The sequence below is a fragment of the Onychostruthus taczanowskii genome, unplaced genomic scaffold (genome assembly GCF_017590055.1).
Source record: "Onychostruthus taczanowskii isolate IOZ18803 unplaced genomic scaffold, ASM1759005v1 scaffold61, whole genome shotgun sequence".
NCBI classification, from domain to species: Eukaryota; Metazoa; Chordata; class Aves; order Passeriformes; family Passeridae; genus Onychostruthus; species Onychostruthus taczanowskii.
In genome coordinates, this window is record NW_024503790.1 from 6412814 (window position 1) to 6439171 (window position 26358).

The 26358-nt window shown below is 54.0% G+C and overlaps 2 protein-coding genes across 3 annotated transcripts; one reads left to right on the forward strand and one right to left on the reverse strand.

Moving 5' to 3' along the window:
* Nucleotides 1–1684: 1684 nt before the first annotated feature.
* On the reverse strand, nucleotides 1685–5240 carry LOC121344142 (translation initiation factor IF-2-like). Its single transcript, XM_041419853.1, has 4 exons — nucleotides 5236–5240; nucleotides 2800–3238; nucleotides 2318–2592; nucleotides 1685–2226 (listed from the first exon to the last, which is right to left on the reverse strand). Exons 1-4 carry the CDS (start codon nucleotides 5238–5240, stop codon nucleotides 1776–1778), a joined length of 1170 nt encoding a protein of 389 aa, XP_041275787.1. The 3' UTR covers nucleotides 1685–1775.
* On the forward strand, nucleotides 2595–26358 carry SPSB1 (splA/ryanodine receptor domain and SOCS box containing 1). 2 transcript variants are annotated; one of them, XM_041419548.1, is made up of 3 exons: nucleotides 2595–2629; nucleotides 20499–21314; nucleotides 24400–26358. In XM_041419548.1, the coding sequence occupies exons 2-3, from the start codon at nucleotides 20621–20623 to the stop codon at nucleotides 24525–24527; spliced, it is 822 nt and encodes a 273-aa protein (XP_041275482.1). In that variant the 5' UTR covers nucleotides 2595–2629; nucleotides 20499–20620; the 3' UTR covers nucleotides 24528–26358. The 2 variants fall into 2 exon arrangements, with proteins under 2 accessions (XP_041275482.1, XP_041275481.1); XM_041419547.1 differs by lacking the exon at nucleotides 2595–2629 and adding an exon at nucleotides 19935–20304.

Below are 26358 nucleotides of genomic sequence, written 5' to 3' on the forward strand. Positions count from 1 at the left end.
TTGTTGATTGTGCTCTGGGCAGGCTTGGCAGTGTTTCTCCCTGGTGTTTTCACAGCCCCTCTGTCCTGCAGCACACTGGGCTGCTTCGGCTTTGCGGCTGCACTCACAGGCTCTCGTTGTTCCTCTGTGCTGCAGTGTGTCCCTCAGAGCCCGCAGGCACAGCCTGCATGCAGCAGGGACGTGTTTTGGGGCAGAGTGGCTGCTCTGCTGCTCTCCCCAGGGCACAGGGAGCTCGGGCTCTCTGCCTGTCCTGCTGGGTACAGCAACAGGATCCCCTCTGCTGCTGCAGCCCTCAGCCTCCCGCTGCAAGGGCAGTGCCACCCAGGCAGAAAACACATCCAGAGTCTGCTCCAGCCTCACAGTCCATGCTGAGAGTCCAAAGGATTTAAATATTTGACTCCAGACATTCAAAAGGGACGCAGTTGTCAGAAGGTGGATGCTCATCCCCATGCAGACCCCAGAGCTGATCTGCAGCGCTGAATGCTGACCACAAGAAAGCAGGCATGCCAAGCCATTCCTCCTCCCACCTTCCTTTTGATAGTCTCAGCATAAATTCACAAGGATGGGAGCTGGAAAAGTCTCTGCTGATCCAGGCTCCATCCCCAGTCAGTCAGAGGGATCCCACTGCAGGCCACAAACTCTGGCCCCTGTCAGTCACCTCCCTCTGCCTCAGTTTGTGCTGTTGTTTGAGATGGAGACAGTGCCCAAAGCAAGTGGCTGAAGATCAGCAATCCCTATTTCTTGAGGAAGCAAGAAAGTCAAATATTAAGGAAATAAAAGCAGACAGGATTCCATAGGAGCTGTGATCTCATCTGGCGAGAAGCCACCACAAAGCTGAGAAGTTCTGCTTCAGCACTTGTCACGTCTGGTTTCCTCCAGCTTCCCTGCTGCTCCTCTCACTCCTCCACCCCACTTCTCCCTGAAATTAGTTGGGGAAAGTAACTTAAATATGAGCAGGACCAAGCCAAAGCAAAGTAGTTTTGAAAAAGCTACCCAGATATGTATCTGTTTGACACAAACCCTCCTATTTTTATTTTGCAGGGTGTGAAAGAATATATTTGTGCTGTATCCACAATCTCCACGGTGTTTCTGGTCAGCTAGAGTAATACATTTATTCTGATGTGAATGTGTTTTTTTTTGAAGGACCACAGTCCACTGACCAGCCTGTCAGTCACAGGCTGATCTGGTCAGCTAGAGTAATACATTTATTCTGATGTGAATGTGGGTTTTTTTGAAGGACCACAGTGGCTGGCATAGAGCAACTGTTCCCCACAGATATCAAAATATGCTCAACAAATTAGTGAATGAACAGTGCTTTTTTTCTCACGTATGCCCCAAGACCATCAGTGACGAGAAATGTCAAGACCCATGCTCATGTCCAATCCCAAAAAACAATGAGTGCAGCAGCGTGCAGGGGCATTCATTCCACAGTGACTCAGATGGCAGGCTGCCACCTCCTGAATCACACAGCACTTCCTGCAGCTCCTAGGTGGTCCTTGGAGGTATCCCTGCAGTATGGCTTGCTGAATTTATGACAATCCACGGCTTTACAGCTCGAGCAGTATTGCTACAAACCAGTCCTTTTGTCTGGAAGCACTGAAAAATTAATCACCTCCAAGGGGCACTACCGGGTCAGATTTGTCCAAAGGGCTGTTTTTGGAATGAGGACTGAAATGAACAGAACTGTACTTCCCAGGTTTATTTCGGTAAACAAATGAGTCTTTAAAAAGCAAATAGCCATTCCCAGGAGTGGCTGAAACAAATCACAGAATCGGTTAGGTTGGAAAAGCCCTCTGAGATCCCCGAGTCCATCCTGTGACATAACACCACCACGTCAACCGGAGCATGGCACCGAGCGCATTCCCTAAACACCTCGGGGCACGGAGACTCCGCCAGCTCCCCGGGCAGCCCTTCCCGTGCCCGACCCCCCTTCGTGTGCAGAAATGCGGAACACCGTGTGCCTGTGCGGACACCGAGGATGGACACCGAGGGGTGCCCGCACGGAGATCCCCAGCGCCACGCCCGGGGCTGCCCGCTGTTCCCAGCCGCTCCTGGAGCGAGGGTGGCACAACGGCACCGAACAGCCCAGATTGCACACAAAACGGTGCCGCCTGCGGCCCGGGGATGGGCACAGGGGCGGCCGCGGCGGGGCTGTCGCTGTGCCCGCGATCGCGACCTCCGCCGGCGGCAGCGCCCCGGCCCCGCTGCTCCCCGAACCGATGCTCCGCGATCCGGTGCTCCCGGCCCCGCTGCTCCCCGGCCCTGCTGCTCTCCGAACCGCGGCTCCCCGGCCCGCTGCTCCGCGAACCGATGCTCCGCGATCCGGTGCTCCCGGCCCCGCTGCTCCCCGAACCGATGCTCCGCGATCCGGTGCTGCCGGCCCCGCTGCTCCCCGAACCGATGCTCCCGGCCCCGCTGCTCCCGGCCCCGCTGCTCTCCGAACCGCGGCTCCCCGGCCCCGCTGCTCCCCGAACCAATGCTCCGCGATCCTTTGCTCCCGGCCCCGCTGCTCCCGGCCCGCTCCGCAGCTTCCCCCGCCGGTCCCGCTGCTCCCGGCCCTGTTCTCTGCTCGGTTCCGCTCCGTTTCCAGCCCTAGCGGGGCCATGGTCCGGCGGGCAGCCCGGGCACGGTAGGAGCCGGGGGCCGGGCGGTGCGGGGCGGCTCCGCGGCCTCTCCGTGCCCGCCGAGCGCGGCCGGGCAGGGCCCGCGGGCGGTGCCAGCTGCGGAGCCGGGGCGAGGCCGAGCGGTGGCCGCAGCCCTGCCGGGGCCCGGTGCTGGCAGCGGGGAGCGGCCCGGGACCCTGATGGGGCGAGGGGCCCCGGGGGGCGCTGATGATGGGGTGGTGGCCCCGGGGGGCTCTGATGATGGGGTGATGGCCCGGGGGGCTCTGATGATGGGGTGCTGGCCCCGGGGGGCGCTGATGATGGGGTGATGGCCCGGGGGGGCTCTGATGATGGAGTGCTGGCCCCGGGGGGCTCTGATGATGGGGTGATGGCCCGGGGGGCACTGATGATGGGGTGCTGGCCCCGGGGGGCGCTGATGATGGGGTGGTGGCCCCGGGGGGCTCTGATATGGGGTGATGGCCCCGGGGCTCCGCAGCCGCGCCGGGGATGCCGCGGGAGGGGCGGCTGCCGGAGCCCGGTACCGTGTGGGTTCGGGGGGCAGACACCGGTAACCGGTGCGGGTCGCTCGGTACCGTGGGGGTTCGGGGAGCAGACACCGGTAACCGGTGCGGGGTCTGCGGTTACCGCGGGGGTCCGGAGCACACCTTACAAGGTCTGGTTACTGTGTCTCGTCTCTTACTACATGAACCTCTGCGAACACAACGGGGCTTTACATAATCCTCTATCTGAAGGCCCTGGACTGCCGTTATAAGGTCAGCCTTGCTGTAGCCTCCTGCTGGACCGTGCTGTGTTTTGTCCTTATTCCCTGGCTGAAGTGGGCAGCCAGGGTGCCTGGTGGCCGTGCCTGACTCAAAAACTGTCAATTGTGTGAGCCGTGGCTCGAGATAAGGAAGTTTACAAAATGATTGTAAAAGTGGGAGTTGCTCCTTGGAGATAGATCATCTCTTTCTTTTTTTTTTTTTTTTTTTTTTTTTTTTTTTTTCCATGGTAGCAATGCAGGATGGCTCAATGAACCTTTTGTCCCAGGAGTAATCTGCGTCTTTCCCACCCCTCTAACATCTGATTTCTACACCAGATGCAGCGTTGCAAAGCTCAGTAGCACAGACAGCTGAGTCTTGCTGGTGTAAGTTGGCTGCTGCATCATCAGGACCACACTGGGCAGAGCCTCCAGGGCCTTACAGTGAGAGTGGTCTGGCCATGGGATGGTCAGAGTGGCTCTCCCAGCCTGCAAGGAAAGATTTTTCCGTGGTGAGTTAATTAGGGAACAGCCAGGAATGCCACAGAGCCGTGCTGCTGTTTGCAGAAGTGGAGGAGCATCTTCCCTGAGCTGTCACCTGTCACTGTGCTGGCCCTGCCAGGCTCTCAGTAGTGGTGCTGATGGATGCATCAAGCAGCAATTTGCTCTTCACCTCCCTTGAAGGCAGGGGATGAGCTGCAGCAGTGTGTTCCTCAGGGGATGCTGGGTTGTTGCAGTGCAGCAGCCTTTGCAGCCTCTCTCCTCTGCTCTGGAGGTTACTGAAGTGCACTATAATGTGCTTTGGGGCTTGTTTGTAAACTGCTGGATGCTGCTGGGACGTGGGCTGCTGTTCCAGGAACTGTTCAGCTGTGCTCGTGTGCAGGCACTCGCTGCTGCTGGAGGTGGGGACTGGCCTCTGCTTGTTGCTCTCCTGTCTCTGGGTTGCTTTTTTCCCCGTGGACCCTGTTTCCTTTCCTCAGAAAAAGTGAAAGCAGCCTGCAAGGTCTGCTTGTCTTGTGAGGGCTAATTAAGAATTCATTAAGTTCCTGGAATTTAAAATCTGTAGCTAATGAGCCAGTGAGGCCACTGTGCCAGGTTTTGGGACTGCGTGCAGACAGTGCTGACAGATAATACTCCAAGTCACAATGTAGCTTTTGAAGAATACAAGATGTGGATTGGAGTGTGTTCTGTGGCTCTCTGTGGTTTGTGTTTTGGTCAGATTTTGTGGCTGATGCCTCTGCATACACTGGAATTGGCTTTGGTGGGCTCTGAGAGGCCAGTGCAAGTGGTGGTTGTAATTTTGGGCTTTAGTACTTACTGAGCCTGGAGTCACCCAGGGCTGGTGTTGACAGGGGCTGAGGATTGACTGGGGCTGGCAGGCAGTACCAGTGAGATGATTTCAGCTGGGCTGAGCTTATCTTCATGTCCTGTGGCAGGAGCCTTGTACTTGCATTAACTGGCAGGGCAGCTCAGCACATCAGCAGTGAGGAGCAGCCTGAGCTGTGAGCTTCCCACACTGGTACTTGCATTAACTGGCAGGGCAGCTCAGCACATCAGCAGTGAGGAGCAGCTGACAGAGCTGTGAGCTTCCCACACGGGTCTGTGGAGCTGCTGCCCCGGTCCTTTGTGTTTCCAGGTGTGTGATGGAGCTCATACCCACAGCTTGCCTTGCCAAGTCACGAGTCAGACACCAGTTGCTTTCAGACAAAGCTCTGTGATGCCTGCAGAGTAAAAGTGAGTAAGTGTCTGGTACCAGACTGCAGGCACTGGCTTCCTTTGCTGGTGGCCTTTGCAGAATGAGCTCATGTCAAGGTGTTGACTCACTTTCAGTCACTGCACTGCTCTGGAAAACAAAGAAATCTTCCCTTGGGTTACTCCATGTCAGTAACTGCTGAGGCTGCCCCTGTTTCCATGAATAATTGCTGGGGGAAGAGTGCAGTTGTCCTTAACAAAGATGAGATGTGGCCTGCAGGTAATGGCCAAATACTCTCTGCTGAGTGTGAGAAAATCCAGCTAAAAAATAGCAAAAAGATGATGCCTTGTCATCCTCCCTTCTGGTTTTAGGTGTTGTACTTCAGCAGCATTGCAGGTCAGATTCAGAGTCTTTTGGGTTAGCATCTTTTTCTCATTTAGTAGAGAAACAGCCACATGTCTTTGCCTTAGCTTTTTTCCTTAACACTGGAGGGTCTCGTGCACTGATATTTCCTTGTCTCATGGCTTTGTGAGTTTTTTCTGTTCTAGAAGATGGGAAGACAGACTTGAAGCTGAAGCAGCGCTGCTGCTGTGTAACAGTAAAACCTCCCCTGGGAGGAGAAAGTGACACATTTCTTTGTTCTCTTACAAAGCTTTCTCTTTCAGGAGAAAGCTTTTTACTTAAACAAACAAACAAAAGCACCCCAACAACCAGCACCATCTGTCAGACACCAGAGCGAGAGCAGTTGAGAGCTTTGGGGCAGAAGGTGGTGATGTCTGAATGGAGTTACCAAACATGGGCTTTTTCTTTTAGCCTGCAAGGGGAATTTGATGAAGCTTCTAAGTCGGAGCAGCTGTGTGGATGTTAGCTTCAAACTGCTTTCTTTGGAGAGCTGGTATGTTATCAAGTCAGGAATCTGTCCTGAGGAGATCCCAGATGGGGCCTTGACACCATAAATGTACAAAGGCACTCAGTTGCACAAAAACTGCAGAAACAACTTCGTTCTGAAGAACGTGAGCCACAGATGGTAAACTGCCAAGAAAAGCAAGCAAGGGGTAAGGCCAAGGCGTTCTCTACATGAGAAGGCTGCATTGGTCTCAGATGTTTGGAAATTCTTGGTGCAAGCTTCTCCGTGGATAAATTCTGCTCTGAATGGCCTCTTGTAAATTAAAATCTACTTGCTGCAGAGATGTGAGAAATGCCTGCACCCTAACTATAGTGATTGCAGGTTAGTAGCAGGCCCTGGAGTTTGCCAGGCGTGGTTCTTGCCCTGATGCCCTGATTCATTGCTGGGTGGCACGTCGGGCCCCTGGCTCTGTGCTGCATTGCTGCTCAGTGAGAGGAGAACAAGAATGACTCCTGAAATGCTTGCACACAGTAGCCTGTGGTCCTTCCTGCTGGGGGTGAGGGGTGGATGGCGTTGTGCTGTGCTGGCAGCAGCTCCACGTGGAGAACCTCCCTGGATATTCAGTCAGCCCTGGAGTCTCACTGGATATTCAGTGCTCTTTGAAGGCTAAACCAGTCATGTTTACATGTGGACAGTGAGGGAGGGGCTGCTTTGTCCACACTAATCCCAGGGCAGTCATGCATCTGGGGCTTGAAGGTTCAAGAGGAGCCCATGTGAAGAAATACTCAGAGTTGTGTGACCAGCTGGTGAGGGGTGAGCTGAACGGGGAGGGCTCGTGTCTGTGTCCCAGTTCCTGTAAACTGCAGCAGCTGCAGAATAAACCTGCTGACCCTTGTGCAGAGAAGGGCTGTGGGCCTGTGTGGATGCAGAAAGTACCTGGCTTGATGCCTGTGGGCAGGAAATGGGGATGCTTGGACTGTGTGTTCCGGGCTGGTGTGACAGGCGCGAGCTGCTGCAGGCTGTGCTGTCCCCTCTGTCGGGGTTCTGAGCTGCCCTGCCTGGTGTCCCCACAGTGTCACTGCTCGTGTTCTGTGCAGCTGGAACAGGCTGGAGCTGGGGGTGGGAGTGAACCAGACTATTGGATGTTAATGTGCAGTGAGCCAGGGCGCTGCTTTTCCCTCTGTTACTCCCCATTCCTCACCTCGCAGCGTTCCCATGCTGTGCTCCCCTCTGGCAGGGGTCAGATGGGCAGCTGGGAGAGGTTCCAGCCCCAGAGCTGGCCCTGGGGCTGATTCAGGGACAGGCACCTGCCAGCCCCGCTGGGTCTGCAGGGCAGGAGGGCTGCACCACGGCCCTGGCTGCTGCAGGATGTTGCTGCAAGGCTGGGAACGTGGCACGCTGGCCTGCCAAGCTGCACAATTCAAAAGGGGCAGCCAATCTGCTGTTGGGAGCTTGGGTGGTGGTGGAAATCTGGGAGTGGAGACAGACCAACACCAGACTGTGCTCCTGGGGTTCCAGGCTGGGGGTTGGACTTGCTGAAGGTTGAGATGGGGAGAGGAAAAAGGGCAAGGTGTGTATCTTGTGTTTTTGAATGTGTCAGTGACTGAGCTCCATCCTGGGACTTGGGTACTGTCACTTCTTGAGAGCTGCCTTAGTTAATTATCTTCAGGTGATCCACTCAAGGACCAACAAGCTGCTGAATAGTTGGATTTTTTAAAGTGTGTCAAGGAGCAGTTTTGGAGGGAGTGGAGAGCTTTCCTGGGGGCTCACTCAGCTGCATCTTCCCTGTTTCACTGGCACTGGTGTTGGTGTGGCTGTGCTGCTGTTCCTGGCTAGCAGGGTGTCAGGGGGCTGCAGGTGTTGCCTTCTGGTGACCCTGTTGAAGGGGCAGCTCCTGTGTGCCCACAGTGCCCACGCAGGTCCAAATCTGCACTTGTGGCACGAGTGACAATAACGTTAAATAACTTAAATCCCAGCCTTTATCTGGGTAATCTGCCAGAGCCTGGTGTGGCACGGAACTGGATTTGCAAGAGGCACAGCTCTGTGTGCCAACACTTCCAGGGGGAGGGGACACCTGGTGAGGTTGCCTGGAAGGAGCAGTGCCCACAGCTGCAGGGAGGCTGGCACTGTGCAGTGCTCACACCTGCAGGGAGGCTGGCACTGTGCAGTGCCCACAGCTGCAGGGAGGCTGGCACTGTGCAGTGCCCACAGCTGCAGGGAGGCTGGCACTGTGCAGTGCCCACAGCTGCAGGGAGGCTGGCACTGTGCAGTGCCCACACCTGCAGGGAGGGTTGTGCAGTGCTCTCTGCAGAGCAGGGCACTGCTGCCAGGGAAGCTGTGACCTCCAGGTGTTTTCCAGCCAGTCTGCTGCTGGGCTTTGTTCACTTTGGAAGGGACTCGGTGCTGCTGGGTGCACATCAATGCATGCCTGGTGTATCTCTCCTCTAAGGACCTCCTGCTGCATTTTCTGCAGAAGGGAACTCGGCTGTGGCTCAGGAGGTGCCTTCCATCTTTGTCCTTGGTGGAGGATGTGGCTCCTGGGGCAGGAGCCTGCACATTGGGACATGGCAGCAGCCCCTGACTAAGCTGAGCAGGTCAGGCTTTAGGCCAGAGTGTGGCAAGGCTTTTGGGATGCACCTGGGAACAGGCAAGAGCAGAACGGGGTATGTGTCTTATCCTCTGGGACAATTATAGCAATGCTTGTCTGTTCAAATGGAGGAGAATTGCAAGTTTTGGTAAGAAATCAGAACTGAGTGGCTCCTGGAGCTTTAGGGAGAAGAGATTTCTTGATGCAGGTGGGCACTGGAGAGCAGCGTGCTGTGTGTCAGGGCTGAGGAGAATTCCCCTGTGTATTTAAGACAGGAAAATGGGGTTGAAGCTTACAGCCACTCGTGTGGAGAGGAAGGTGTCACAACCAGCACTTGTTCAGAGGCATGTGCTCTTATGCTATTTGGATTAGGCTGTCTTCAAACTTGGCAAAAACACCACCTGAGGCTCAGTCTAGACTGCTTCTGGAAGAATCCTTGGCCTCATGGGAATCTCCATCTCAAGGTGCAGAGCAGCACAGCAGAAGGCACAGCAGGGATTGTGTTGGCATAAAACCCTACTCAGCAGGAAAACATTCAGCATGCTCTCTAATCTTGTTTTGGCACGTTTGAGAGGAGCACAGGAGGAGTCTGAGCAGAAGTGGTGTCTGACCCAGGCTTGTGGTGCCAGGTGGAAGTCCTGGGGTCCAGGGGGACAGAGCTGATGGCCCAGCTGGTGACAGGGTGGCTTTGCAGGACCCTCAGTGGAACCCTGTTTTACCTAGAGTCTGACAGAAGAGCTGGGCAGTCCAATTATCCGTGCTTGGATGGATTTCTCCAGGGTGAGCAGCTCCACAGGCAGCTCTGGCCAGTCCTGGCTGATTTCTCCAAGGGTTGGTGTTACCTGTGGGGTTCAGCTGGTGCTCCCATTGAATGTCAGCAGCAGCAGTGTGATGGGCTGACTGCAGGAACAAAACCTCAAGGTGAGTTTAGTCTGGTGTGAGGTTTTAATGGAGGAAAAGGCTGTTGGATGTGGTGGCTTTGTTCGATGTTCCAGACAGTTTACATCTGTCCCGTGTTGGGGACGTTGTGGTGCACTGGGTGGTGGGTGGCAGTGGCTTTCTCACTGCTTTCTAACTGGTGTTTGCACACAGCAAATCTCAGCCAAGCCTGCTCCAAAGGAGGAATCAGAACTTCAGCAGCAGCCAAGGAACAGCTGAACATACTTAGAGACTGAGCAGCCCAGAAAAGACAGAAGCCTACACACTGGAGGCAGCATGACTGCCTTACCTCTGCTCTTCTTGATCTCTAAACCTTGAAAAAGCAAGGCAGCTTCTCTTTTCTGCTTGTTGAGTGCATCTTGCTTAAGAACAGATCTCCTGACTGTTTCTACAAGGCTTCTTAATTTCTATTTCTTAACTTCTATTAATCTGTCTCAAACCTGGTTTTTCTAACTGGAAACTTTCCATTGATGTCATGGGAGCTTTCCGTGGCCCACATCAAATAGCTGGGTTCACCAGGAATTAAGTGACTCTACAAATGTTTATGTTAAACACTTATTTGGAAGGCATGTTGACTTATGAGGACCTGTGGTGGCTGTGGTATGTAGGGAGGCTAGGTTGGCTGTACAGCTTTTGTCTTGCCTTTGAAGGCTGGAAGTGCTGGCAGCTGTTTAGAGGCCAGATAAGGGCTCAGGAGTGTTTCATCACTGACTCCTGCCCTGGTTCTTGTCTCCTGCACTGCAGAGGTCTCCCAGTGGGTCACCTTCATGGAGAGGATGGCCAAGTCTGGATAGTCACAGCAGAAAGCTGTTGGCACAATTACAGGTATGGAATTTTGTTGTTTGAGAGGGGAAAGCCACAGTTTAGTCTGCTGAGGAGCCCTGGGGAGGGAGGGAGGGAAGGAAGGAAGGACATGTGTGTTCTTCAGACCCTGCTTACTCAGCCTTCTGTGGTGGCATCAGAGCATTTGGAAGGTGGAAAGAGAAGGGGTAAAAACCATCCTGGCATTCCCTGTCACCACCACACAGAGCTCAGATGCTGAGCAGTGGCTGGCTCGTTCCTCCCCTGCAGGACATGCTGCACCCTGGAGGGGGTGAGGAAACCACTTCAAATATCACTGGATTTACAGAGTTCAAGCCTGTCAAGCTGTTGCTTAGGAGTGAATTTCTGAGTGTGTCCCAGTAAGGCTGAGGGGCAAATTTCACCCCTTCCACTTGAACCAGTATTGCAGCTACTGTGAGCAATGCTGCAGTGCATGTCTTGGTCACTTTTTTTTGGCAAAAAAAACATTTGTTCTGTATTACCACAACTGCTATTTCCAGGAAAAAGTTGCTCTGGGATATCTGGCCACCTGACAGTGCAGATGTCCTCTGCAAGCAGCATGTGCATTCCTGCAGCCACAGTTGGTATAATGTGCTTTTATCCTCCTCATTTTGGTGCACTCTGCACTCGCAAATATGATTTGTCTGCTGGAGCTTTTACAGGGATAAAACTTCAAGCAGGCAAGCTGGAAAGGCTTCTCAAAATTGCTGCTTTTTGAAGCCTTTTGGTGGATGATTTAGGAAGCCAGCCAAAGCTTTTGGGTCACCCTGCCTCTCTCAAACCACCACAGCAATTTCCAGGGACCCTTTCAGGTGATGGGGAAAGCAGAATTGCATCACGCCGAGTCTGTGCTCGCTGCCAGCTCCAGCGAGATGTGCAGTGTCTCTTCCTAATTATGGGATGTCCCAGGTCAATTATAGCTAAACACAGAGTCCAACCATGTCATTAAACTTTTTTGGCTAATGACAAGTCAGAAATCCAGCATCATCCCGGCATGCTCCGCTCTGGGGAGTTGCTGAGTGTGTTCCAGTAAAGCTGGCAGTGTGAGCTGTCTCTTGTGCAATCTGTCTGCCAGGAATATCCTCTTAGTTCAGCACTTGGGAGCTGCTGGGCCATCCCTCCCAGCTGGAGTGTGCTGCAGCCTGGGGAGGGCTCCCCTCGGCCAGCCCACTGCTGGAGTGCTTTGCTGAATGTTGGCACGCGTCTGGGCCCTGCTCTGTTCCGTGTTTATCCTGCTCTTTCCTTGGGTTTTTGCTCCTGTGGCCGGGGTTTGAGTGGCACAGCTCCTGGCAGCTGCCTCAGGAGTGGGAGGTGAGCAGCAGGTTTTGCTGGAGGCTGGCACAGGCTGGGGCAGAGTGTGCTGGGCACGGGGATTCTCCCTGCCTGACAGCTCCAAACCCTTTAAGGTCACATGGAGCAGCTTTCCACACTCCCTGCTGCCCAGAGGCAGGCTGGGCATCCGTGCTTCACTTCTTCCACTGCAGCAGGGGTGATGCTGGTGGAGCCTGTGCAGGAGCAGCCTGTCCTGGGCACAGCAGAAGTGTCACTGCCGTTTGCTCTGCTCTGCCTCGGTGCCCAGCCGTCCTGGAGCTGCTCTGGGAGCTTCCTTCTGCTCTGGGAGATCTCTAGGAAACTCTGCAGACCTGGGGGAGGGAGAAGGAACTGGAAGCTGAAGCAGGGATGTTGTGGACTTGAGGTTCTGGGTGACCCTGGTGTAGCAAGCTTGGGTTTGTCTGGGCTCCCCACCTCAGCTGGCTGCTGCAGCAATTGGAGAAGAGAAATTGCATCTTCTGGCTATGTTGTTGGATTTGCAAAGGGTTTTTCCACAGCTTTTGTTGTGTTTAAGGGTGGCTGTTGTTCCCAGATTAAACTTGAATAGCAAACACAAGGCTGCTGCCAGCTTTCTGTCACAGACACCTTTTATCCTGCCTTCATCTCTTCCAAGCAGATGCTGCTTTCATTTCTTCAACTATTTTTTTTTTCTTTTTTTTTGCTACAAGACTAAAATTAACAGCCCTTTGATGGAGGGGAAGAAACTGTATTTCAAAGCAAAGTACCTAGTTAACTTTGATAATAGAACTGCTGTTTTTATCTTGGAGGTGATTCCTTGGAAGCAAACCTGAGCGCTGGCAGCTGCTGAGCCCTGCCCGCTGCAGGGGAACGTGCAGCTCCCTCCTTCCCTGGGAGCACCAGTGCCTTCCCTGGGCTGGGAGCTGCAGGTGGAGCTGGGAAGGAGTGCCAGGCTCTGTGTCGTGCCCAGGGTGTGTGTGCAGCTTGTTCTCCCAGCTCTCAGGGGGTGCCAACCACAGCCCCGGGCGTGGGGCACTGAGGGGAGCACGGCCCTTCAGGCAGGGCTGGCATCTGTGGCCAGGCAGAATTCATCCTGCCTTCAGAGCCCTGTCCTGAGCACCAGCTCCGTGTGAGCACCTTCCATCTTTTCCTCTTCAAAGAGGAGCCCTGTCCCTGCCGTGCTTCCCAGAGGGGATGTGTATTAAGTTGTTTTTCCCGGGCCAGTTCTTATAAGCCCTAGAAAAACACTTAATGCACCCAAGGACAGCTCAGCTACAACTTTGGGGGTATAAAATAAGCAGGATGGCTTCTGCTGTGGTGTTAGAAACAAAAAAAGGTTTAATAAAAGGCAAAATAACAAACAGAAAAACTCGAGCCAGGTACAGGGGTCTGCTCCTGGTAGAAACACTTCACAAAAGCCCCTCTTCTCTTTTGTTCTGTTCTTTTCTACCTGATTGATCAGGCAGGACTTTTTGGCTTCTATCCAATTAGATGTTCTCTGGTGTTTGGTGAAGTCCCTGAGGCTCTATAAGGTGGCTTTTCACCTAACAGTTGAGAGAAACTTCTGGGCTTCTTCCCTTTTTTTGGGGGACCAAGGTTAGTTTTGCCACTGTGTCATTAGGGGGCACATTCCTACAGATGTGGGGCTGGAGCCTGCCTGTCCTCAGAGGGAGGACAGCTGATGGGTAGGGCTGAGCCACAGCCCAGCTCCTGCACCAGGGATGGAGAATTCCTAAACTTGGGCTGTGCTGGCTTGGCCAGGGCAGGGAAGAGAAGATGCTGTTGTCATCATTCAGCACCTTCCAAGAGCTCTCTGATGGAGCAGGGCATGGTCCAGATCTCATTTCAGAGCAGGGGCAGGGAAATACCTGCTGGGACTCCCTGAGGGACACCATGGGAGCTGGTTTTGCCTATGAGCAGCTGCTGGAGGCACTGGAGAATCTGACAGGCTCTGGGGCTCCTGCTTTGAGGAACCTGTGAGGAACCCCTGCTTCGGGTGGTGACTGCTGAAAACATCCTTTTGCCAAGTGAGCAGAATGGGTTCCTAAACAGTAAGAGAAAAGTCACTTCCTCAGTGACTCAGCTGTCTCCTCTTGTGGGCTTTTGTCTCCAGTGGTGACACCCTGAGACTCCACAGACCGGGGATGGGAAGAGCCTGAAGCTGCAGGTCAGAGTGTGAAACATCCACTGGGGTCTTCCTACACGAGCTTGCAGCCTCAGTCCTTTTCTTCAGCACTTAGGAAGCCCAGGATGAAGAGATCTGGGTAAATGTTACAGAGGAATGCTGAGTTCTTCCCTGTGTCGAGGTAAGGCAGTGAGGAATGAGAACTGATCCACGTTTGTGTTGCTTAGAGGAATTTGCTGTGTGGTGTGAAGGCACTAACAGCTGGGACAAGGGGTTGAATTCACTTGTTTGGGACTTATTTGACCTGAGGATTAACACAAAATTCAGCCTGAAACGGGCTGGTTAAGGAACTGGAATGACTTGGACAGGGAGGGAGATGCTTAACCCCAAGTATGAGGAGTTCTGTCACCGTGCAGCTTGCCAGGCTTTGGACCAGGCTGCCCAGAGGTTGGGCAGGCTGTGGTTTTGAAGGCTCACAGGAGTAAATGGTGAGAGAGAGCAAGGCTGGAGTGCCAGGGAGGCAGGGATGGAGCAGAGCTCCAGCTCTGCAGCACGAGGCCCTGATTTTGCTGGATGTGCTGCCCTGGCCTCTGAGGCAGAGCAGCATCCAGAGCTGTGAGAGTCTGCCTGCAGGGAGCAGAGACTCCTGCAGTGGACCAGGATGGATCTGTTTCCAGTGCACGGCCCAGGTTTCAGCAATGCTGTTTCTGTAGTGCTGAGCAGCACCAGACACTTGCACAACTTCCCCTCTGGCAGGGCTGTGTTTGATGTAAATGCATGTGCTGAAGCTGCAGACACAATAAACGTGTTTGGGAGTAGCAGGCTGAGTAATCTGGTGCTTGGCAGCTGCTCTGTTGTGGGGATTTTTGCTTTACTGTTAGCAGTGCTTAAATGAAAAAAGGAAGAGACAGTAACTGAACGACCTTAATATTAAAATAGCTCCAGCTGCTTTACCTGAGAGGAGGAGTCCTGCTGGCTCTGTGTCCTGACACGATGTTGTATTGCCTTTGGGAGCTGGGGTTGAGTCCTCACACTCCACTGAGGATGGTTTCAAACCATCTTTTTGGGAAGTGCTCTGCCCTGCTGTCACTGGGAAGGGACAGTGCACTTCTGGTAGGTGGCTGCTGAGAACACGGATTTCTGTTCAAAATTAATTCATTCACTGTTTCTAGGGGAAAGCAGTGCCTTGCTATCAAAAGTTTGGTCCTGAGGGGTTGGTGGTGGTGTTGGCCAATCTCACAGCCACAGCCTAAAAAGTGCTTTTGGTGCAGGAGTGGAAACTCTGGGCAGGGGTAGAAACATCAAACTTCATCCTTTCCACCCACTGCTCGTTATCAGACAAAACTAATGAATCCAGAGCGTTAAACAGAGCTGGGGGATGGACAGTGGGCAGTGCAGGCTGCAAATTAAGTGGGGGAGTAACAAAAATCAGGGAGTTGTTGTGCAAGAGGGCGTCTTATTCCGGGCTTCTTTAATGCAAATAGTTCTGAACATAAACATTTACTGTTTAAAATTCATGGTGGCTTAATTGTGGAGGAAATGCCTCTCTAAATGCAGCCCATCCAATGGCTCCAGTGCTGGAGGGAAAACAAGCATGATGCTGCTCAGGGCTGGGTGTTCTGCAGCCAGGGCTGTGTGTTCAGAGTAAACTCCTGATGTGCAGCTAACATGCTGAGAAAAGAGCAGGTTGCTGGGGTCTCTGTAGCATCTGCGAGCTGCAGCAGCACCAACGGAGCTGTTTCCAGCCAGAGCCTCCTTGGGCTTGGTCTGCAGAGGCCGCAGGAAATGGGCACAGCAGAGCAGGGTGAGGGCTGAGCTGCTGGACTCAGCAGCAATTAATAATAATTAATAATAACAGTTTAACCTGCAGAGCTTCCTCACGCCGCCGCTGTCCTCAGAACAGCCGGGACAAAACTCCTGCCAGGTCGTTCTGGAAGGGAGACAAAAGAACTGCTCCAGGGTCCTGCCTAAGTGGGCTGGCCAGAGGAAGCTGGACCAGCAGTGCCTCATGCCAGGACCATAATTGTTGCAGACAAATGACTGCAATCTGCCTGTGAGAAGCTATTTTAAAGAGTCCTGATTTGTGCCTGGCTTTGACATGCAGTTGACATTGATAATTCACCTTATGCAGAGCTGGAAGGAGCCTAATGACCTCTGAAACATCCCCTGAACTTCCTCTGTGAGGAAAACCAGCCCGAGTTCACTTCTTTCATTTAAAGAAATGCCTTTTCTCTGCAACCAAAATTGCTGTTTGTGACCTGCCTTCAGTGGGAGAGAAGATCTCTGGCACAAACTTCTGGAACTCCTTCTGAGTTGCTTCCACCATTACAAATATTTTGCCAAGTAAACTCTCTCCTGTTGCTTAGAACTATTTTCTGCCAGATGATGCAGCATTGTAGTCCACAGGAACTGGCTGGGTAGGTGGCAGTGGAAATTTGTTTAAGTGTCTAGCAAGTGGCTTGGTTGAGGATGGGTGGTGGTTACTGCCTCGTGTTTTCATGTGCTCAGACGTGCTGCTCTGGGTAACCTCAGAGCTGGCTCTGGAGAGCCAGACCCCGCAGGCACGGGCCAGAGGGCATTGCCCAAGAGCCAGAAACCTCCAGCAGAGCTGCCTGGGCAGTGCCAGGTGAGGGAGAGAGGGGCTGTGTTCACACAGAATCACAGGATTTCTAGGCTGGAAGGGACCCTTAAGATCATCCAACCCATGTTCTAACACCTCAGCTAGGTCATGGCACCAAGTGCCACATCCAGTCTTTTTCTGAACACATCCAGGGATGGTGACTGCACCACTTTCCTGGGCAGATGATTCCAGTATTTGACCACTCTTTCTGTGAAAAGCTTCCTCCTTAAGTCTAGCTGTATCTCCCTTGGCACAGCTTGAGCCTGTGTCCTCTTGTTCTGTCTGTTGTTGCCTGGAGAAAGAGACTGACCCCCAGCTCAGCACAGCCACCCTTCAGGAAGCTGAAGAGAGTGACAAGGTCACCTGGATGGGCCAGGTGTGCCAGCCCTCCTGGGCCAGGTGTGCCAGGTGTGCCAGCCCTCCTGAGCCAGGTGTGTCAGCCCTCCTCCTGCTGGGCCAGTTGTGCCAGCCCTCCTGGGCCAGGTGTGCCAGGTGTGCCAGCCCACCCAGACCTGCACAAACACCCAGTGCAGGTCACCTGCTGTGTTTCAGGTGCTCAGAACTAGCAGCAGGGAGAGTGCAGTGTCCTGGCTCCTTGGGGCTGAGGTCTGGGTGCTCTTGGAGGCTCCTTCCCTCTTGAGCCCACCTCAGATGTGCTGTGGCATTGCTGGCCCACCTTTCAGCTTGGTTACACAGAATATCTCTGATCAAGGGGTCTGCTCTCAGCCCCTCCAGGGGAGAGGGGAAATCCCTGGTGTGGAACAGTTCTAAAGAAGGGGAGGCATTGTGGAGGGTGTTTCTGGGGTGTCTGGCTGCTGGCTGTGCACATTCCTGCCTGCTGCAGGTTAGCCAGCAGAATGGCAGCTGTGTGCCTCCTCTGGCTCTTGCCTTGCAGGGTGGACATTCAGCCCAAGAAAATTAACCAAGTTTTCCTTATGCTTTTCTACTGAAATCACAGAAACCTGAGCAAAACTGCAGTGGGTTTTTAGTCCCGTTCACTGGTGCTGTCAGGGTTCCTCTGGTTCAACTTCTAAAGCTGCAAGCAAGTCACTGGCCATGTGCAGTATATTAATTTCCTTTTCTTCTCCTGAGGTGTGTTCCAGGCTGGAAATCTCTAGGGCAGGGCTCTGATTCATTGTCTGCAGAGCACCCAGAGCCTGCGAGGTGTTTAAAGGTTTGGCCTCTTATCTGTGCAAGTACACCTAGTGAATGTTATGGGAAGGAGATAAAGCCACAGTAAACCGACTTGAAGAAATAAAGCAAAACAGGAATCAAGGAGCTGAGGGTCCTGGATGTGTCCCTGTTGTTGGTGCTGCAGACAGGTCCTGCAGGTGCAGAGCAAGCTGGGGACAAACTCTGTGAGGTTCCAGAGCTCCTGAGCAGCAGAGGGAAGCTGGACAGCAGCTCTGCTCTGCCACAGGCTTACTTGCAGAGCTGTTCTCCCTATTTAACAGCAGGATTTGCCTTCCATTTAAATGTCTCTGCTGTCTCCTGCCTTGATCCATTTGCAGCAAGCAGTTGTTTTGGAGCCTGGCATTTCCTTCTGGTATGGCAAGCTGAGAGCTTGCTCTGAGCACCTAAATGGAAGGCAGGTCTAATTCTGGCTGAAAATTGCAGTGGATCCTTTTCTCTGAGTCACCCTTAGGATTTCACTCCCTGGTTTTTAAGCCCAGAAGGTTAACAATGGAACTGAAAATAGCATGGGAGCAGGAGTGCATCCTGGGGATGAGCTGGTGTTGGCAAAGCAGAGCAGAGTTGAAGCAAGCCTGAGCTGTTGATAAGACAGATAAAAGCACTTTCAGTGTTTACATTTGTACTTAAACCTGCAGCAGCTCAAAGGTTTTGAAGCAGCTCATTCCCCAGCATCTCTTCTGGTTTATGGCTGGCTGTGTCTCCTGTGGGGCTGCATGAATCCATTCATTTCACAGGACTGGCCTTTCTGTCTCCCTCCTGTGCAGGAGAGTGCCTGCACTGTCTGAGGAGCCTTTTCCTTCTGAGAGATGGGGGCATCTCTGTGCTCCTGGCTGCAGGGCAAGGTGCCACCCTGCCCTCTGCAGCAGGCTGGTGCCAGGAGCAGCAGAGCCAGCTGTGAGCAGGGATTGTTCCCTTGCCCTGCCCAGGAGCTGTGTTACACCTCAATCCTGGCATGGGCTGACTGCACCTGCCCTGCCCTGCTCTAACCCACCCCTCTGTTTCAATATTTTACCTTTCTTCACCCCTTTCTCCTTATTCTGGCCGTTGTCTTCCATGTGCTGGGCAGTGCCTGGGCAAGGCTCCTGGGCAGTGTGGGGGATGAGTGGTGCCAGAGTTTGGGAGCTGCTCTGGGGCAGAGCAGGCACTCAGGGCTCTCACTGGGGTGTGATTCCCCTTCTGCTGCAGCAGCCTCAGAGAAATACCACGAAGCTTGTGTTGGCAAAAGGCAAAAAGCCACAACGAGCCAGGCATTGTTTTGCCAATGAAGAGCACGGTTGTGTTCCCTTGCTTCTCCTGAGTGTTTTGTGCTTCACTGAGGTCTGCTGCAGTCTGCTTTGTTTTGGTTCTTGTTTCCTATGCTGTGTGCTCACATGTGCTGCACAGGAAATCTCTGCCTCTCCTCCCTCTGTCAATGTTTTGTTCCCTTATCCTAATCAAAATTCCAACAGCTGAATTTGCCTGTGGACTTCCACGTGTGCCTTGCCAGTCCCTTGTTGACAGCTTTTGTCCATGTGCCTCAGGCCCTGGGGTGCCAGGGAGTTCACCTGGTGCTCCTGTCTGGATTCACCCAGCCTGAGCAAAGAGCCTGAGCTGAATCTTCTCCAAAATCCCTGCTCTGGGTCAGCATTAACGTGCCTCTCCCGAGGTCTGTTTTGGCTTGCTCTGGGGATGCCTGGGTTGGAGATGCTGCTGCTCCTTGTCCCCTGAGGGGCTGTGAGCCATGCAGACTCCTGGGGCACAGCAGCCCAGCCATCCCTGGCGTCCCCTGGCTGTCCTCCCTCTGTCACTGCTTGTTTTCAGCTGGTGACCAGCTGGCTTGCACGGCCCAGGGTTTGTTTGGGTGTTGTGGGTGGTATTTATTTAGCTTCCAGGATGTGGTGGGCATCTCAGCAGCTGATAAAGTGGTTGGGCCCATTGAAGTGGCATCTTCTGTCTCAGGGCCCAACATCTGAGGTCCCTGAATAGTCTGAAATATCTGTACTTGCAGCCTGTGCTTTGGGATGTGACTTTTAAAGAATCTCAGGCGTTTTCCTCTCCATTCATGATTTTTTTAAAAAGTGGGTAAGGAAAGAACAAATAGTCTTGTCTCTTGTTACTTAAGCATTGGGATTTCTCTCACTGTTCCAGTGGAGTACCTTGGTGCTAAAAACCTGTGGGGAAGCTGCTGAATTCACCCCTAACCCAGAGCCTTCCCTGCTCACCTTCCAGCTGAAGCCTTGCTGATGTCCAGTAATCTTATTTTTAAACCAGATCTGATTCATGCTCTGTGTTCTATGCCAGATGAGGTCCTTGGTTGTGAGTAAGTGTTGTGACTGTAGCTGGCAGGAGCGCTGCGTGATTGCCTCACTTCAGGAAATGTTAAAATAACACTTTTTTTTCTTAGAAAGCTCGTTTGCACCCCTCCCACTTCTAATTCTCCTAATAGCTGCCCCCAGTTTGGCAGCTGTGTGACAGAGGGCTGTTTGTGTTGCTGAGTGAGAGCAGAGCCACTTGAGTGGATGCAGTGCTGGAGGAGAGGTGCACAGAGTGAGCAAGGATCTCTGGCCAAGCTGGCTTGAACGTCCCAGAGGCTTCTCTGCAATCTGGAAGGGAAACTGCTCAACTGTGAGAAGGATCTTGCTCCTCCCCCTGGGCTCTGCAGCTGAAACTGGGGATTTTTGTCCCTCCTGGAGCAGAGAAGGCGCTCACTCCAGACGAGCCAGGCAAAGGTTTATCTGCCCTTGGCTGCAGGGTTTGGGGGGGCCAGGAGCTGCTGGCATGAGTGTCCCCCAGGGCTGGCCCCAGCAGCTTGTGTCTGCAGCTCTGCACTTGCAGGCAGCCCCCCGAGGTACTCAGCACAGCTTTGCTTGCAGAGAATTGTCTCCTCAGCCCTGCAGCTGATGCGTGCAGCTTTCCTTGGTGGTGGAAGTGAAGCCCACGTTGCTGGGATGAACAGACGAACGCTGTGCTCAGCGAATGCGGCACACGGGGCCGGCTGTGCTAATGTTTAACTTGTCTCCTGTTTTTCTTTCCGTCCATTAGGCAACCCTGAGTGGTGCACATCCTGACAAAGCCTCCTGGCAACCCTTTCTGCAGGGCTGGATGACAGCGGGAGCTGCCAGGTAAATCCATGAGCCCGTGAGGAGGCGAGGCCAGGACACACCATGGGTCAGAAGGTCACGGGTGGCATAAAGACTGTGGACATGAGGGACCCTGTGTACAGGCCACTGAAACAGGAGCTCCAAGGACTGGACTACAGCAAGCCCACCCGGCTGGACCTGCTGCTGGACATGCCCCCGGTGTCCTACGAGGTGCAGCTGCTGCACTCGTGGAACAACGACGACCGCTCGCTCAACGTCTTCGTCAAGGAGGACGACAAGCTGATGTTCCACCGGCACCCGGTGGCGCAGAGCACCGACGCCATCCGGGGCAAGGTGGGCTACACGCGGGGGCTGCACGTGTGGCAGATCACCTGGGCCATGCGCCAGCGCGGCACGCACGCCGTGGTGGGGGTGGCCACGGCCGAGGCCCCCCTGCACTCCGTGGGGTACACCACCCTGGTGGGCAACAACCACGAGTCCTGGGGCTGGGACCTGGGGCGCAACAGACTCTACCACGACGGCAAGAACCAGCCCAGCAAAACCTACCCCGCCTTCCTGGAGCCCGACGAGACGTTCGTCGTGCCCGACTCCTTCCTGGTGGTGCTGGACATGGACGACGGCACGCTGAGCTTCATCGTGGACGGGCAGTACATGGGGGTGGCCTTCCGAGGGCTCAAGGGGAAGAAGCTCTACCCGGTGGTGAGCGCCGTGTGGGGCCACTGCGAGATCCGCATGTGCTACCTGAACGGACTGGACCGTGAGTATGAGCCCCGTGCTGGGCCACACTGCAGGGCTTTCCTCTCGTTGCATTGGTGGGCACTGGTGGCAGCAGCACTGCTGGGTGCCGCTCTGAGGGCGCACAGGGCGCCTGGCTGCACAGCTCTGCAGCGGAGCAGGGCTTGGGGAGGGGGTGTGCTGGCAGGAGGTGATGCCCGTTGTCCGGCTAGGGATGGGAAACCTCCTGTTGCTGCCAGCAGAGCAGCAGGAATGTTCTGACAGTTGCGTTGCTGGCACTGGAATCCCGGTGTCTCTTTGCATAAAACAGTCTCTGAGACAATCCCCTTCCTTAGAGGGGGTGTTTAAAATCCCTTGCGGGCAAGAACAAGGGACAGATCTTCCCATCTAAGAAAATGGGAACGTTTTCCATCTTTCAGAAGAGTAGCTCACTCCCCTGCCTCTCTCAGAGCAGGGTGTGCTCGTTTCTAGCAGGGGGCTGGACGCTGTCGTCAGCCCAGCTTGCATGCCAGCCCTTTCACTAACAGGCACATCAATCTCTAGCTCAGCTCAGTAATAAATTTGGCTGTCCAAATGTGCTAAAGTCTGTTATCTCTCATAGTCAGAAGTTCCCATGGGGCCAGACTGTGACTCAGTCCTCTGGGTAGGGTGGAGGAGAGAGGTGAAGGAAGTGGATTAAAATCTGGATTTATGTCGCTAGTGAAATAAATTTGGCAGTATTGGTATGAGGAGAAGTTTCCCCTGCATTCCAGAACAGTGTCTGCTCAAGGGCTGTAGAATACTGGCTCTTCTGTTTGTGCTGGAAGTGTCCAGCACTGGAGAGCCCTGAGAGCCACAGAGCTGCCAGTCAGTGACCAGGAGAGCCTTGCAAAGGGGCAGGAGCAAAATCTGCAAGTGCTTTGGGAAATAACACTTCAACTCTGCAAGACCAAACAGAGAGCTCTTGGCAGAGCACTTTCTCACCCAAAGAAAGCCCAGCTCCTTGTGCCCCAGCAGCTTCAGGATGTCAGCAGCCCCAGGAACCAGGTTTTGCTGCAGGGTCCCAGGCCAAACCTGCAGCTCCACTCCAGGGCAGCGAGTCTGGAGCTGCTCTCAGCAAGGCAGGGCCACCCCCAGGAGAGGAGCTGCTTGTGGAGAGCTCTGAGCTGAGAGTGAATGGTGGGCAGCAGGCCAGCGCTGCCGGGATGCTGCTCTGGCACAGGGAGGAGGAAGGTGTCTGGCTCTGAGCACTCAGAGCAGCACTGTCAGTGCTTGTGCTGCTTGGGCATGGAAGGAGGTGTGTGTGTGTGCTTTCCAGGTGGGGACAAACCTGAGTCTCTGTGGAAGAGCCTCCCCTTTTAAGGGCACTGGACTGAAATGTGATTGTTCTGTGGATATCCGAAGGCCCTGGGGTCAGCCCTTGTCCTGGGGTGCTGGACGCTGGGCAGTGCCTCTGTCCCTGTGCAGGGCAGGCAGAACTGGGGCAGGCTCTGAATGCAGCGAGTCCGTGCCCCAGTGCTTTCAGAGTGAGCTGCCCTGGGCAGTGCCAGGGGAGTGCTGCCAGCCGTGCCTCTGGGCAGTGTCCCAGCCAGGGCACAGAGGAGCAGGGGGCTGCAGGAGCCTGTCCCTGAGCAGGGACCCTGGGCTGGGTGGTGGCAGAAGGGCTGTGGCACACAATTGTGTGGAGTGCTGGGCTTGGCAAGCTGTGTGAGCACTCAGGTCCGTGTGGTGTGGAGCTGCAGCTTCTCAGCCAGGCTCACCTGAGGCTGCTTGCAGGTGTCTGTGAGCAAAGGAAGCTCTCTAGTGGAGCAGCAGAGCCCTCAGGCCATGGAAGGATGGCCAGTTATCTGCTTTGGGATGTGTCAGCCCTCTCTGGGGGCAGGACAAGCCCCTCGGGCCTCAAGGTGAGCTCTGACAGGCTCAGCAGTGAGGAGCCAGCGTGGATTTTCCTCCTGTGCAGCTGGCATGTTTTAGCTCTGGCTTTGACCTCGGTCCCCTCTGGGCTGTCAGTGACTCCTCAGCAGCCAAGGGCCCCGTGTGCCATTCCTGAAAAACTTGTATTATCTTGTTCAGGGTTTTAAGTACAGGATGCAGAAAAAGATAGCCAAAGGCTTGTGTCCTGCCCTGTGACACGGCAGGGACTGCTCTGCTGGGAGGTGTCAGGGTGCAGGCAGTGACATGGAGCTTTGACAGAGGGCTTTGTTTTCCTTGGGAGCTCTGTAGTGTAAGTGAGGGGCTGTTCCCCTCCTGTGTGAGATAAATCCTGCTGCTTTCTGGGTGCCAGGCCCCGTGAGGCTCTGGCTGCTGAAGCCTTTTCCTTGAGTGACTCTTACAGAAGTTTCTGGGTACTGCAGTAAGAGGCATGGGCTGGAAGATGTGCTCTGACTGGAGTTGCAGAGGAGGAACATCCAGCTGGAATTGCAGGGTTGTTTCACTCACAGAGTGTGGCTGAAGTCACCTGCAGACACCTTGTGCCCTGCTGGAGTGCTGGGTGAGCTTCACCTGCATGGCTGAGGTGCTGCAGATCTGCCAGGTGTGCAGTGCTCCTTCTCAGAGCACCCTGGGTTTATAGAAGAGCAGGTGAGTGTGTGAGTGTGCACCTCATTCCAGGTGTGCACTGCTCCTGCTCAGAGCTCCCTGGGGTTAGCAGCACCAGGGTCAGTGTGTGAGTGTGCACCTTGTGCCAGGTGTGCAGTGCTCCTTCTCAGAGCACCCTTGTTTTATAGAAGACCAGGCGAGTGTGTGAGTGTGCACCTTGTGCCAGGTGTGCAGTGCTCCTTCTCAGAGCACCCTTGTTTTATAGAAGACCAGGCGAGTGTGTGAGTGTGCACCTTGTGCCAGGTGTGCAGTGCTCCTTCTCAGAGCACCCTTGTTTTATAGAAGACCAGGCGAGTGTGTGAGTGTGCACCTTGTGCCAGGTGTGCAGTGCTCCTTCTCAGAGCACCCTTGTTTTATAGAAGACCAGGCGAGTGTGTGAGTGTGCACCTTGTGCCAGGTGTGCAGTGCTCCTTCTCAGAGCACCCTTGTTTTATAGAAGACCAGGCGAGTGTGTGAGTGTGCACCTTGTGCCAGGTGAGCAGGTCAGTGTGCACTGCTGGGCTGGTAATGTCTCGGCTCTCTCTCCCCAGCTGAACCACTGCCTCTGATGGACCTGTGCCGGCGAGCCGTGCGGCTTGCCCTGGGCAAGGACAGACTGGCTGAGATCCCCAGCCTGCCCCTGCCAGCCTCCCTCAAGAGTTACCTGCTCTACCAGTGACCCCCGTGCCGCAGGACGGAGGTGGAAGCGAGGCGTGGATGAGCTGCCCGCGGAGCCCTGGGCTCTCCTGCTGCTGGAGCTGCCTGGCCAGAGGATTCCTGCCCTGCTGCAGCTCCCGTGCCTCCCTGGGGCAGCCCTGGCTTCACAGCTGAGTGCTTTGTTCCTCGGGAGTCCCTCACAAAAGGAACATTGACAGAGGCTCTGTGCTCCCCTCTCCTCCTGAGAAGAGGCTGTGCTGCCTCGGGGAATGGTTCTTCTGTAGCAGCTAAAGGGAAGGATGGTGGTGAAAGAAGAATAATACAAGAATTAAAACAATTTGGGGGAAGAGGAGGCGTTAGGAGTGGAAGTGTTAAGACCAGGTCCTGAGAGTGGAAAGGCTCAGGACGGCCAGCGGAGTTGGAGAGAGTCTGGAATGCCATAAAGAATTAATTGATGAGTTTTTAAAAGCCAAAAAAAAAAAAAAGTACAACCCCAAGCCCTGAAACAGCAAAACCAAGAGCCCTTCCTCCACCAGGACACTTCTTACTTTGGAGCAGGTGGTCATGCTGCTGCTGTGTGTATCTGTGCTGGGCCCTCTCCCCTTGCTGTGTTGCTGTTTCACAGGGTTCCTGTTGACCAGCAGTGCTCATCCTGCTCCCTGCTCTGCTCTGCCTCCTCCCCGTGGCTTTGGCAGCTGATTTTGAGTCGGGCTGTGTCTTCACACTCCTCCATCCTGACTGAAAGCTGCAGCTTTTGCTCTGGGCTCCCTGGCTGCTGTGGGCCAGGGCAGGACAGACCTGAGCCCCAGCGTGGCACCGTGTGTGTGAGCTGGCACACAGCTGGCACACAGCTGCAGGTCCTGTCCCCTGGGGCTTCACAGCAACGCTCAGGTTCTCTAATGGCACTGCCAGGGAGTTCTCCTCTTGATAAGCTGCTTAAATTCATGCAAGCCAGGCTCTGCTCTGTCCCAGACCTACCTAATCCCCGCCTAACTGCAGCAGGAGAGGCTCTGCCCTGCGGGGTGGGGCTGTGCCACAGGAGGGGTCACAGGTGAGGAGCAGCCCCAGGGGTCACACAGGCCAGGGGTGACCTTCAGGCACAGCAGGGACAAACTGAACCTCTGCAGGGAGCAGGAGAGTGCTGCAATAAACAGGACAAGCAATTCAGGCAAAATCAGCACATCCCAAATAGATCCTCAGTAGCCAGGTGGAGAGGATGGCACTCCTTTATCAGCAGGAGCTGCTCTCTTGACCTCTCCACAGGTTACTATGCTGCCTTTCTGGGGTTATTTTGCACATTTCTTTGTGGTTTTTTTTCTTGAAAAATGTTTGTGTGATTGTTTTGGTTTTGCTTTTGAGTTATCCCTTCAGTTTTGTGTAGGTACAAATGAGTTTAGTTGTTGAAAATGTTAATATATATATGTGGGGTGTATGTACAAGAACATGTTTTAAACAGCTGCTGTAGGGTACCTTTTTGAAAATAAACTACTTGCATAGTATATTTTTTAAAGCACAGAGTTGGTGCCAAGACTGGGTGGGGTGTGATGTGCCCCTTTTTTATTCTAATATTATATGAGTTTTTTTCAATGTAGGGGTTTGTACTAGTTTCTGTTGCAGGGTGGGACACAAAATTCAGTGTGTGTGGGGCCCTGCTTGGTTGCCTTCAACTTGAACCAGTGTCTTCCAGAACTCCAGGGAAGTAGCTGTGTTCTCCCTCCTTCTGATGCTCTTTGTGCTCCCTCATTTCCATCTCTCCTCACTTCACCAGGACATGACTCTGTACAGTTCAAAATCCTTTCTATTTTATGACTGTAGATAGAACTCAGTAACCTAATAAACTTTATTAAATATTA

Bases quoted from the DNA above. Each gene is read 5' to 3' on its own strand.
- LOC121344142 (XM_041419853.1), bottom strand. The intron at 2,593-2,799 runs GTCCCGGGCCGC...TGGCCCCGCTAG, and splicing joins GGGCCCCTCGCCCCATCAGG to GGCTGGAAACGGAGCGGAAC. The intron at 2,227-2,317 runs GGAGCATCGGTT...GCACCGGATCGC, and splicing joins GGCCGGGAGCACCGGATCGC to GGAGCATCGGTTCGGGGAGC.
- SPSB1 (XM_041419548.1), top strand. From the start codon at position 20,621: ATGGGTCAGAAGGTCACGGGTGGCATAAAGACTGTGGACATGAGGGAC. The intron at 21,315-24,399 runs GTGAGTATGAGC...CTCTCTCCCCAG, and splicing joins CTACCTGAACGGACTGGACC to CTGAACCACTGCCTCTGATG.